Source organism: Clytia hemisphaerica, unplaced genomic scaffold (genome assembly GCF_902728285.1).
Source record: "Clytia hemisphaerica strain Z4C2 unplaced genomic scaffold, Clytia hemisphaerica genome assembly, whole genome shotgun sequence".
NCBI classification, from domain to species: Eukaryota; Metazoa; Cnidaria; class Hydrozoa; order Leptothecata; family Clytiidae; genus Clytia; species Clytia hemisphaerica.
This window is the reverse complement of record NW_027104601.1, coordinates 28,907-42,298: the sequence shown is the minus strand read 5'-3', so window position 1 is coordinate 42,298 and position 13,392 is coordinate 28,907. Positions and strand designations below refer to the sequence as shown.

Sequence of the window (13,392 nt, the reverse complement as noted above, 5' to 3'; positions counted from 1 at the left end):
TGACCGTTTTTTATTTTTAAATTCTTACACAAAATAGACTTTTATTTTTGTTGTAACCTTCGTGATAAACTTTATAAATTATTTATTCCGCTATTTTTTCCAATTTTAAATTAATTTTATTTCGTTTTTCCTTCTTCTTTTTTTACTTTTGTTCAGTTCACATTTTTGTCCTATTTCGGATTTGAATTCCATTTGCTATGTACAGGTTGACTTAGTCACTCTGAAATCCCGATCGATAACCCGGTTTTTGTTCGCGGAAAAGGGGGACAGTTTTTCTATAAGAACATAAAACGCTTACGAGCTACTACTTGGTCATTTTTGTTCTTTGTTTTTCTTTTGTTTAACTTTGTCGTGTTTCTGTCGGATGGGGATGGACGTCTGAAGTCTGTACTGCGAAAAAAAGTTCTGTGAAAATCTTTAAGTTGAAACCCCAAAGGAAAGAACCTACTCAAAATTGAGTATTGACTGCGTAAAGTTAGTTCCCTTGCTAAACTAAAGAAACACAAATTAGTTCACGGTCCTTTATTTGTTTATTTTATAGAAAAAATCTATTTTTGGTCTATTTTAATTCGTTTATATCATGACGAGTAAGTAAACAATTATTTTGCTCACGCTAATTTATGCAAGACATAACAATAATAATTATGATAATTTATGCATCTTAATGAAGTTATTAAAAGATTATCTGTAAATAAGTGGAAATTAGTTTGAACTACTACTCTTATAATTTTAGAATTATTATCTGGTTGACGATTACCTCAATTTAATGGCTAATATTAACCTAATTACATTTTTTACCAAGGCAAGAAATTCGAAATTTATGGCCACTGGCCTATAAAGAAAACCTAGATTCACTCTGTCACTCTGAAAAAAATAAGAAGCTCTGTAACTAGCAACACAACATCCGGTTAACGTTCATCTAACGTTAAATGGACGTTAGGGACGTCAGATAAACATTGAAACGCTTTCATTCTTGAGTTTATATTTTTTGAAACAATTTTTAGGTTGTTTAAAATACGAGATTATAGAATTTATGCATTCATATTATTTTTAAGATAATAACTTAATTACTTGTAGTATAGAGATGTAGTCAATGTTTACTAGTAATAATTCAAAAGAAAATAATGTATTTGCTTAAACAGCAGTAGGGAGGGTGTGGTCCTAAAACAAAAAACAAAAACTCCTTTAAAAGGGAAGACCATACTTCATAACACCCCTGTCTCGTTGAGAATTGTTAAAATAAAGGAGCTGAATGTAAATGGGGATGGGAAGTGTATGATGGGGGGGGGGGGTTCTTTAAATTGTATTGGATACAGCTTAAAGAGTAATGCACTGTTTATTATGTGAAACTTTCCAATTAATGTGATTTTTGTAGAACTAGATATCGGGTTTTCTTTATACATGTGTACCTAACCATCAATGGAAAGTCTGTAGTTTACCGGACCTGTTTTTCTCTAAAATTCCATAACTTTTTTCAGCGTCTTAAACTTAACTAAAGCATTGATCATGTTTACATTTTTACGCTCTTTTATTTCACAGACATAATGAAAAAATTATTAAAAAATTATAACATGAAAATATGAACACAAATAAAGAAATGGATATTAAATGACTGCCATCAAAGCTATTAACAACACTTGATACATTACATCCTGGGAATATCAATTGTTTTTGAGGTATGAAATTCTTATTTTACAGCCTCTCTGAGAATACTAGGGCTCAAAAAAACCGCCAGGGAAGACAAATTCCGCATGAGGCTACATGATTTTGAAGCTTCAATCTAGAAATCAGGTTTAAATTTTTCGCCACTGAAAGGTTTTTTTTTTGATACTCAGAAATCATTTTCAAGATTTCCACGAGAAAAAAAACACATTAAATCAATTCATCAGATGGTCAACATTTACCAGATATCTCAGGAGTTCTCTCTCTCTCTCACATATTTTAGTATCGAACAAATTTCTGCCCTAATCATGTTGGTACCAGTTTTTTCGATGAAATTAAGCCACAAAATCCATGCGCGGATGGTATCGATCGGGAAATATGATGGCAAACACCCCTGTCTCACTGCTGCTACCACTGCTAGTAAAGTGAGTCATTTTCTATCAATTTTGAACCCTTTACCCCTGTCACACTGCTGCCACTACTGATAGCATTGTCTTAGGTTTTTTATAACTTAAAGTTTTTGACAAAGTCTGCTATTTTGAAAAACATTTTTCCTAACCTTCGATATATCACAAATAAATAAATTTATTTGATATTCTTCGAATAGGGACTCGTCGGTCATAGCTTTAGATTCGTAGCTAAAAACTTTCTTTTCGTCAAGATTCATACTAGTAAGATGCCGCTCGTGGGCTTGAGACTAGTCTTTTCTAAAAGTACCTTTATCCAAAATGTTTTTCCATCCGTCCGTATACAAATGTTGTTAAATGTCAAAAAAGTCTGTTTGAAACTGCTTCCGATAAGGTACTTAACTATACACAATAAAGTTCACTTTAGTCATTTTAGTTTGCCTAGAGTGGGCTGGAGACAGCTGGAGACCATTCAGAAATTTCCCTTCTCTCCAGGTGTTCATACACAACCCACACAAACGCTTGAACTTGACGGGCGGCCGCATGGAAGTCGCTCAATCGAGCAGCGATATCAACCTGTTGAACATCAACCAGCAAGTCAGTGCAGTGTGTTGTGGGTCATTGGATGACAGTGAAAGAGACTTACTTTTCATTGGAACACCCACAAACCTTTTGGCGTACGATGTCGAAAATAACTCCGATCTCTTTTATCAAGAGGTAAGAATCAGCTGGCACACAACGTTCGTCCGACATTCATCTAACGTCCTTAATATTTAATATACTTAATACCTATTCAATCTATCGTTAGGGACCTTTAGCATCCAGGACGGCTACTTGAATAAGGACGTGAAGTAAATCTTAAAATCAAATGGCAAATTTTATCCGATTTTATCTTAATATCACATGGACAAATTTGAAATGTAATTAAGTTTATACAAAAAATGACGCTATAATTCTCGAGGGATTCGTATCATTTAAAACTTTTGTACTCTTCCTTTGCCGTCTTCCTCCAAAAGACGACGAATTTTCAAGTCGTCTTCAGATTTGAAAACGTCCATTAATTGCCCTATTAAAATTCACTATTCTCATGAGAAAATTGATACGAAAAGAATAGAATCTAGCTGCGATCCAGATCCAAACCTAAGGGTTTTTTTTTTGTTCAATCCTGTCGTACTTTTTCAAAGTTGCCGTACTAGATGCTAATGGTCCCTGTTATCGCTGAGGACGGCGGAGTGACTGAAGTCATTTTGCAAAACCCTTAGTTTCGACTCGCAAAATCAAGGAAGGTAAAGTGTTGATCAGGGTCTTGACAAAGCAGAAACTAACCATCTCCGACCGTCGCAAAAAAAACACACATACATAAACTCGCTATTCCATTATAGATGGCGGATGGGGTGAATTCACTTCTCGTTGGAACCATCGGTAACAACAGTACACCACTGGTATTAGCAGGTGGTAATTGTTCTATACAAGGTTTCAACCATGAAGGAAACGATGAATTTTGGACGGTCACCGGTGATAATGTAAGCTCAATGGGATTGGTCGATTTCAACTCCGATGGATTCCTCGAGGTATTTTGTTTGATGAGTTTCTCTTTAATTACTTAAAACTCTGATCACCTTTTTTGGAAATAGCCTTATCCAAACAAAGGTATAGCTTGAAATATTTCTGAGCACTTATAAAGATCGCAATGATTAAGCAATTCTAATGTAGACCATTGGTTTACAAGAAACAAAACTTTCCTCGCTGTTTAATTTATGAAAATCTTTTACTATGTCTTACTATTAGTTTTTTTCGAGAAATGTTTTTATACATCTGATGATTGCGTATGTAGCATGAAACTTCTAGTAGTGTCTTTTACATGGTGATTTTTGAAATATAACTTTATTGAATTTGCTCTACGAAGAGTATTGAGCACTCTTTTAATGGTTGTTCAACAAACACATTATTGAAAATCTTTTACTAAGGCCAATGTTTGGTAAGTAAGTGGGACATAAGTAACAATTTATATTCTTAAATCTTTATCAACTCTTTAGTTACTGGTTGGTTCGGAAGATTTTGATATCCGTGTTTTCAAAGACGATGAAATCATAGCGGAAATGACCGAAACTGAGGTACTTTGAAATTACTACGAATTACTTGGAAAAGCAGTATTTCTGGATGTGGAATTGTACGGGTTTTGTACATGATTTTTCCCAAAACAAATATTCACATGAATTCTTATTACCCTCAGATGTCCAACTCACAAGATTTCGAATTCAACTTCACTATCAGTGACGAAGATATTCTCAAGATTGCCGTTCATTGTATTCTTCCGAATATATAATACATTTAAACCGGCATCCTGCGTTCTCTCTTCACGCCAACAAGCGATAGTCATGTTTTATAAGAAAGTGCCTACCCCTATATCAGGCTCGCACTATGTTTTAGCATTCTATTGTTCTCAAACAATAGAGCCATTGTTTAGGTACCTAAAACTGATTATAAACGTTATGCTTGTAAAAGAAAAAACATGTAGTCACGAAAAGTCGCGATTGAATACACTTACTTTTTCAAATAACAACATATGCTGCGTCAAAGTTTACTCTCCTTGGTGGTCGAGTCTGTGAAGCCAATTTGCATCGGCACTAGCAACGTGTTTTACTTTTTACATGCACCCCCTCCCCTCTCATTTAGGCGGTGACGTCATTGAAATGTTTGTATGGTTCACGCTTTGGATATGCGTTAGCCAATGGAACAGTTGGAGTTTATGATCGAAGTGCACGCTACTGGAGAATCAAGGTTAGGGTTACTTAATATTATTCCTTATTCACACTTGACACAGTTTACTTTTACTTTTCCCTTTTGCGCTAAATTATCTGTGATTCTCTTGAATATTTTTTCAGGAAGCCTATTCCCTTTAGGGAAGGCCTATGCTCTCCTTCTTCTTCTCAATCTCTTTCATTCAGTGGTCTCAGGTACAAGTAATTCCTGCTCGCTTGCTTTAATACATGTCTTGAAATATTCATAAAAATGACCCCTTTTGTTGACTTCTTCATGTTCATCATTTAGTCGAAGAATCAAGCGATTGCAATTCACAGTTTTGATTTGGATGATGATGGCGTTCCTGAATTGGTCACCGGATGGTCTAACGGGAAGGTGAAGTTCTTTTGATGCTTTTGAAATGAAATTCACTCATTTATTATCTTAATAATATGGTGTGACACTTTGAAAGTTCCTTTAAAAGAATGTTTTTAATTCAAAAAAATGTGGAATTCTTAGATCAATTTCAGTTGAGCTAGAATCTGACAATGTCTTTATGTCTGTATGTATGTCTGTCTGTATGTCCGTCCGAAAACTTTGGGGCAGCCTGGAGACTTTAAAAATTGTTCGATTTGGCTGAAATTTTGCACATTTGTTCCTTGGGTGAATATCTGGGGGTGTTTTTTTCATTTTTCAAAAATTTTGATTTTGATTTTTGGGACCTAGGGTACAAGTGTACCAAATTTCAGCCAAAACGGACAAAGCTATAATATTTGCTACCTAATACTAAATATTTGAAATGTTACAATTGGGCTTTCGAATAACAAAATATCTGAAGTTGAGCCCAGTGCGGTGCGCACGTTCGACTATTTAACTAGTCTAGCAAGCTAGACGACTAACTCAAACATAGTAGAAATAAAGGAAAAAGTAATGTAGGGAACAATTTTAGTCGTCTAGAAACCTTTGTGCACTAACTCCAAACAAAAGAAAAGTGTCAATGTTGCAATTATAATTTTTTTCCGCTCAAAAAAAATTCTTGAAAAAAAAAATGTGTTGATTTGTGTGTTAAAATTTTTCATTTGAGTTGATCTTGTTTTTGAGAGTTTTTTGTTGCTTCATAAATTATTTTCTCGCTACGCAAGTTTCTGCGTAGCTAGCTGGGAATTCTAAAAGGCCGGAACAGCGGATTCTTCCAGTCGTTTATACAAACTAAATCCCGTAACCATAATCGTATTATCATATAACGCCTACACTACTGTATTACGTGCATTATAAACGACTCCAGTCTACTATTTAACCAGCATTATGCAAAATTTGTCGCTTCGCGGTTTTCTCATTGAGTATCAAAAAGGAAGGGGAGAGACCATTGTACACCATAATAAAATGCCCTTCCTTTATGCAGTTCCGAAGAAAGCCTATTATGTACATAGGCGGTTTTAGACTATGTCGAACTTATCAGACGAAGAGATTTGTAATTGTAATTTCATTGTCTTTTAACGAGCGTTGCACTCCTTCGTATGTTTCCGACGTAGTTGCTGTATTGTTTTAAATCCGCCAATGCTGTATATAACATTTTCTAATTTTTTTGACAGGTGGACGCGAGGAGTGATCGTACGGGCGAAGTTGTGTTTAAGGAGAATCTGAGCTCAGCAGTGGCCGGTGTTCTCGATGCAGATTACCGTATGGACGGGAAACAACAACTTGTGGTCTGTTCTGTTGAAGGAGAAGGTATGGTACTGCGCATGTGCGCAAAGCTGGTATATCGTTGGGATGCCAGCTATTATAATGTGGTTATTATGCATTATTTTGATAGCAAACTGTGCTTACAAAGTTTGGTCTCGAATTTAGACTATTCGAATATCTCTATATCTTTCTTTAGTTGACAAACCCAATACAAAAACCTCTCTTGAAATTTGTATGATTTGAAGGCAATTGTATTCCCTGAATGTTTAGGTTATGTAAAACTCGACTTCTTAGTATTGCAGTCTTCATGGGATACACTGAGTGACATACGAGCTTAAAAAAATCGAAAACATTCACAGACTAGCGTAGCAGTTTAAACTTTCGAGTATTCAGTTTTTACGTTTCTCTTTGTTTTAGTTCGTGGTTTCGTACCAGCAGTAGCAGAAAATCGACAACCGGTGGTTGATTTGACAGCAGAACAGGAGAAAGTCCGGGAACTGGCACAACGGAAACAAAACCTTTTACTGGAGTTGAATAACTACCAAGGAAACAACAGGGTGAAGATTATTTTGTTGTGAAAGTTTAGAAGTGCCTTTCCGCTTGATATTAATCTTTTGGTTGAAATAACGAACCAAGCTTGAATGCGTTTATATTATTACACTGCGTGCCAACTGTTGTTGTGTTGTTGTATGTGTCATGTGTGTGTCTGCTATAATGTACAAAAAGCACAAACGCAAGAAAGTGTATGATATTATTTTTCTCTGTATTCCACTTTTTGGAGGAGTTTTTTCCGAACCAAACTATCATTTTTCCAATTTTGAGACAATTACGTCATGATTCACTTTCTTCACTTTATTTATCATACGTTATTACAGTGTGGGAAAGTAGAGACGGGCGCTAAATTTAACATAACTTTCTTTAATTTTTAGGTGGCACAGGACATAGCCTCTGGAGAGTCTTCCACTCACATCCAAGGATCCATTCCCGCCAATACACAATTACAAACCTCTCTACAAGTGGTCAGCGGTGATGGGAGTGCTCCAGCGTTTGTAGAGTTAACAGTTCAAACCATTAATGACACAATTGTCAAATCAGTCATCATCTTTGCTGAAGGTAATTTCTTCAGTGGATAAACTTTTCGCGAATTGAATTAATCGAGAATTGATTAAATGACGAGAATCAGGCTCTTTTTGTGTTTTTGGATTTCAATTCTTTTTACCGGAACTAATTTTGATGAAAATGGCCATTGTTGATTCATGCAAAGTTTAATCCACTCTAAAGGTGGTCACTCTTCATGTCCTCATCTGCCTTGTTTCAAAAACATACCTTAAATTGGTTCTCTGTCATTATTGAGCTTTCATATTGAGCTTTTATAACTATACTGATTTTATATCGTAAAAATTCCAAGGCGTCTTAATCTGAGGACAAACTGATACGAGTCTAAATGATAAAATATTCTCTCCCCTTTTAGATCCCTAGCAAGCTTTACATTTTTACGTTTCTCATCTTATCCGTCGAAAAACTTCTAGCCTGAGGTAATATTTCTCTTTACTACTTTCTGTCCGAAGGAATATTCGACGGTGAGAGTCACGTGACTCATCCGCAGTCCCATGAATTGTCCAATTGCGTTCGAATACCTATATACCCTCCCCGTGATATACCCATCGATCTTCATATCAAAGCTTTGGTTGGTCATAAAAACAGGTAAGTACTCAACTTTTTTCATCAAGTTTTCTAATGACTCTTTAACCTAATGACTTTCTAAATCTCGCCTGGCTGAAATCAAGGCTATAACTAGAATAACTTCGAAATTACACAACCTTTAATCTTCAATTGTATCTTTAAAAAATGGGCTCTTTGTATAGGCCATTTCACAGTCGCAAGCGTAATAAGTAATCAAGACCACTGCGTGCTAATGACGACTTACTATTGTATTGGTCCAAAGTTTTGAAAAATGTTGAAGATTTTTGGGTCTATCCAACGGGAAACCGTCATCGGGGCGCAACCAGTCCTGATTACCCATGATCCATTTCGACTGTGAAATGGCCTATTAGAACTAACACCATAAGTTATATGTCAGCCAATTTCTGATGTCGCAAATGTGATTTTCGATGAATTCGTTGATTAGGCGAGGTTTTTCAGGCCAAATTCATGGTGCTTATTCCTTCAAATATTCTCTGAATGTTATCTTGTTTCTTTTTCAGTCAACAATTTCATGTCTTTGAGCTGACTAGACAATTACCAAGGTAACTTAAAACAAATATTTTTCTTTTCTGCTTTGAAAATACACAAAAAAAGTTGACCGTAGCACATTACCAGCTAACAATGTAATGCTGAAGACTTCCCAAATTCTGATTGTGTAAATTATCTTAAATATCCCAATGGTGATTCAACGAAACCTCTCGTTTAAGAATTACTAGTCTGGAGCCAATGATTTCTAATTTTATGCTTTTTTCGCCTTCTCTAGGTTTTCATTATATCAGCTCTGCCCAGAAGGATACGCTCAGCCGAGATCATACGTTCAATTTGATGTCAATGAACGAGTGAACAGGGTAAGCGACCTTAAAAAGCTGTCTATAAAACTTAGCTGATCTTGACCTATACTACTTTTTCATAGACGTATATTTCATACGTCTATTAACCTCTACGAAATAATGTTCGGATTTGTAATATTTGTCTAATCTTCATCTGTCGTCCAGTCGTCGGGAAGGATGGACAGACTAGACGTTGTTTTGGAACTATGTTTGAAGTTTGACTACGATTGAGCTGAGATGCTATGGGGGTTTGATACCCAGCTCTCATGAAAATGTATTACCTAATTTTATAGGTAGTGTTATGGGCTCAACAAAACTTTCTTCTTTCAAACGAAATCGGCGCTAAGAACGGAGAACTGGACTTGAAATTTCTTTCCGCTCGAACCCAACTCCCTTTACAAATCACCATGACAACGGGAGGCACTGTAAGTCAACCAATGCTACTCTTTCCGAATCAGTTGGTCTATTATTTAGCATCGATTAGTACTATTTAGAATTCTCTTTCTAAATTTTTAGTTTTACCTTGGATGAGATACAGAATCAATGCTCAGTAAAAAAGCTACTTCTCCGAAACTTGAGCTCTAAACTCAAAGTTCCTATGGTCTGGTTAATAGCTGTTTCTGCTACACACTCCATATCAGGACGCCAGTCAAGTCTCGTTAACGCCTGAATCAAATTCATATTTCAGGTTGTGATTCGTTCAGAAGACATGGACTTGGTTGGAGATGTCGTTCAAAACCTCGCTTCCTTTCTCGCTCTGGAGGTAAGTCTAACTCTCTTTCATTTGCTTGGTTTTAGCCAAACAAGTCGCATTGGGTCTAAAAAAGTTTGAAAACCCTGCTATATTATCAGTTGTGGTTACATTACCTTAAGTGGATTAAGTTTGGATTTTTTCGACTGATCAATTTTGTAAAATTTGGCGGGGATTTAATTTGGCAGATGGGAAATTGAAGATGCTAAAGTGAAAGAATGAACTACGAAAAGGAACTGATTTTTTTTCACATTGTATTATTTTTAAAGTTATTTCGGAGATTTGATTTGAGCGAATTTTTCAAAATTTAAATCCAAATTTAATCCCCGCCAAAATTTAAAGGAAAAATTCTTAACGGAAAAACTATTCCAGCATCCTTTTATTTTCACATTCCTCAAAGCTATGTATTTCTTCATTATGTTTTTCTAGTTATTCAGGTCGCTCAGAGAAATGGGTCGGTATACTATATCTTTTATTATGCTATAGTACATACAGTACTTCATCTTTTAATGAGCCAACGCTTCGATCATAATCATTCGATTATTTTATAGGAATTGATCACTCTGGCAGAATTTCCTGAACATATGGAAGAGCTCAAAGCAATCCTAATCAAGGTATCACTTCCTATCATTCTTCTTTATGATACGTACATATATCTTATCTGTTTTCACGCCGCATAACTGCTCACCCGAAATCGAGTTTGAAAAGATTAACGATCAAAGCTTACCATTTACTAAGAATTAAGTGCGAAGTCTTTGTTAAAACTTAGGAGCTTCCTTGAAAAATCTAAAGTGATCGGTATTTTTGAATTTTTTCACACTTACGTGAGCATCAGGGACTTATGAAATTTACTTGGCCTCCCAAACTCGTTGGAAAAGATACTGAAGTTGAACCAGAATGCCGTTGATGATTTCGTTTTGTTACAGGTGGATGAGTTACACTCTGTGTGTGGACGTTTAACAGCAGAAATGGCTGACCATTCAAACTTGATACGAAGTTTGGTGGTGAGAGCTGAAGATTCACGTCTGATGGCTGATATGTAAGTTTTACAATCTTTCAAAGAGCAAGTGTTGAAAGCAGTCCTCCATACGTTTTCTCTCAGTGCACAAACTCCAAAAAACTCCTTTCTTTTGGAATTTGGAATTCAAAACCATTTTTTTTTGTCTCTCAACGCGTCTCATGAGATTGGTTTCGATGGAGTAAAACCCATCTCATCTTTAGACTTTAGTTGTTTATGAAACATGTTATACAGTATTATCGGCGATCCAAAAAATATCTGCAATCTCATTGGTTAAGAAGAGTACAATATATCTTGTATTTTACATGTACAAAATATAAATTGACGAAAAGATGCTGTTGCATTGTAGCGGTAGAAGCAATCTAACGTCACTTTGCTAAAAAAGTGCCCTGCGCTTTCTTCCAACACAAAAAAGTGCATTTTTTAACACAAAAAGTGCATTTTTTGGGTCATCGATAAACCAGTTATCAGACATTTGCTCGTACAATATGGAAATATTTCACTCGTTCCGGATTTTTCGTATATTTTGTACTGGAAAATCTCGGAACTCGTAAAATATTTCTCATATTGTACTCGGATTGTACTCGCAACTGTCCGATAACTATTACATATGTGATAACTGTTATGGGATATTTGTATGTATAATATATACCATACCACCCTACCACGACTTGAATTTAGTCGTTTGTTATGCGAGGTTGAACCTTTTCATATTTTCTCAGGAGCAATATGAAGCGAAGTTACATTGAGTTGTTTGATTTGAATCGAGATTTGATCAGTGGATATAAAATCCGTAGCACCAATCACGAAGAGCTTTTAAAATGTTTGAAGATTGTCAATCAAACTATTGTACGAGCAGGAAACCTTAGAGGTATGGTGCTCTTCCTCATTTTATCAAATCTCTTGCACCCCTTATTAAACGTTCTCTTTCATTCATTATGAATTCGATACTACCGTTACAAAAAGCTTTTTTCCGTGTTTTATCTTAGAATCTGAAGCCAATCTTTTGAATTTTGGGCTTTGCTGTATTTGCCATTATAAAGCCATAAATTGCTTAAATTTATTTTAGTGTTTTTGTATATGTTTTTAATTTTGCAGTTGGTAAAGCGAAAACTTCTGTCATCTCAAATTGTCGCAATGCTATCAAAACGAATGACGTTGACGCGTTGCTGAAAATCATCAAACATGGTACCCTCACTGTGAGTTAACCTTTAATCCTATCCATTGAAACCCATGGCACAAAGACCATTATAAATATGGAAGCACTTGTTCAATGAAAACCCACGACATAATGCGTGAAATCTCAAAATGGTATCTTCGAGTAGAGTCTACCTTCACCGTTATCATTGAAGAGCTATGACCCAACAAATATGTTTTGATAACTTGATCTACTTTCTCCATCTGTTTCTGAATCACATGGTTGGTGAAAATGAAATCCTTGGTGAATTAAAGGAAAAATAGATGATAGTTTTAAATCATTTCCCTGTAAACTCTGATTAAAACCTTCAAATCTTTTTTCTTGGTAATTTTCAACCTGCTTAGAACCGTGTAAGAACCAATTTTTATACATATTTCAAATTGTCTTATCTCGACTTTGGTATCTCGACTTTAGAAGATTGATAGGCAAATAGATTTTAAAGTTTTACTCAAAACTATGGGGAACAGGGCGAACCATCTCATTTCAGACCATTTGTTTATGTCCCTTAGGGCAGGAAACAACATTTTATACTTGCATTAGTTCATGCGGTAGTTTAGCTTCTTTTTTGTTAACGCACTGCTCCCTAGTTTAACTGAGTGTAATCAAAATTCAAAGTTTTTATTTATAATATATTATTGTGTGTATAAAATTTATAAGCAAAATTTTTAAAGCAAGTTTTTAGGGTACTTTACATTTTAATGTATAAATATTATTATTAAGGAAAAAATAATTTATGAAATTTTGTTTAGAAGTACGCAATGATGAAAAGATAATGATTGGCACTATAGAAAATGAAATGAAATAATTTTTTTGAATAGCAGCCGTTAAACTTATCAAGAATTTCGAAAATAGCCTTGAAAGAATGTTTGCTTTGAAACGTATGATATTTGCCAATTATCTAACATAGACTTATTTTGAATTTTTTTTGATTTTGATAGAAGATGATCAAATGTTTCTTATTTCATATTTTATTACTCCTGATAATTAACTAAATTTCAAGAAACTGCAGGAAATATTTGATTTATCTTTAGAAGAGAGAATTTTTCCTCGCTAAGAACTTGTACCAACTTGTGTTTCCCGATAAGTTGATTTTCCCCGATTTATTGTCCCGTTGAATCCACTTTGGTTAGAAATCGCATATTTCATTTTGTACGCTCAACTGAGCAAAAAGTTGTTAATTTACAAATGAAAAGGAAACCATGGAAACAAACAAAGTAACATTCGAAACAGTCAATTCGAATTGTGCTCAACGTGAGTAAACAACGTTTTTTGTAATTAAATCTTCATTTTTGCTTTTTCACTGGTGCAAAAGGGCTTGCAATTTTACTAAGTAAATAATTTGTTTTCTTTGATTCAGTCAGAGTGTGCATAGTAGATTAAATAGGTATTTTAATAGG

The 13,392-nt window shown here is 35.0% G+C and overlaps 1 protein-coding gene across 1 annotated transcript; it reads left to right on the top strand.

Annotated features, from left to right (window-relative positions):
* Nucleotides 1–1,573: 1,573 nt before the first annotated feature.
* Nucleotides 1,574–12,123, top strand: LOC136824139 (Bardet-Biedl syndrome 2 protein-like). The gene is made up of 19 exons (XM_067080303.1): nucleotides 1,574–1,676; nucleotides 1,946–2,087; nucleotides 2,565–2,786; nucleotides 3,452–3,640; nucleotides 4,106–4,183; nucleotides 4,746–4,850; nucleotides 5,121–5,207; nucleotides 6,404–6,539; nucleotides 6,912–7,051; nucleotides 7,424–7,607; nucleotides 8,063–8,198; nucleotides 8,699–8,740; nucleotides 8,962–9,046; nucleotides 9,322–9,453; nucleotides 9,717–9,791; nucleotides 10,331–10,393; nucleotides 10,706–10,818; nucleotides 11,520–11,668; nucleotides 11,896–12,123. Exons 2-19 carry the CDS (start codon nucleotides 1,971–1,973, stop codon nucleotides 12,003–12,005), a joined length of 2,163 nt encoding a protein of 720 aa, XP_066936404.1. The 5' UTR covers nucleotides 1,574–1,676; nucleotides 1,946–1,970; the 3' UTR covers nucleotides 12,006–12,123.
* Nucleotides 12,124–13,392: the final 1,269 nt, after the last annotated feature.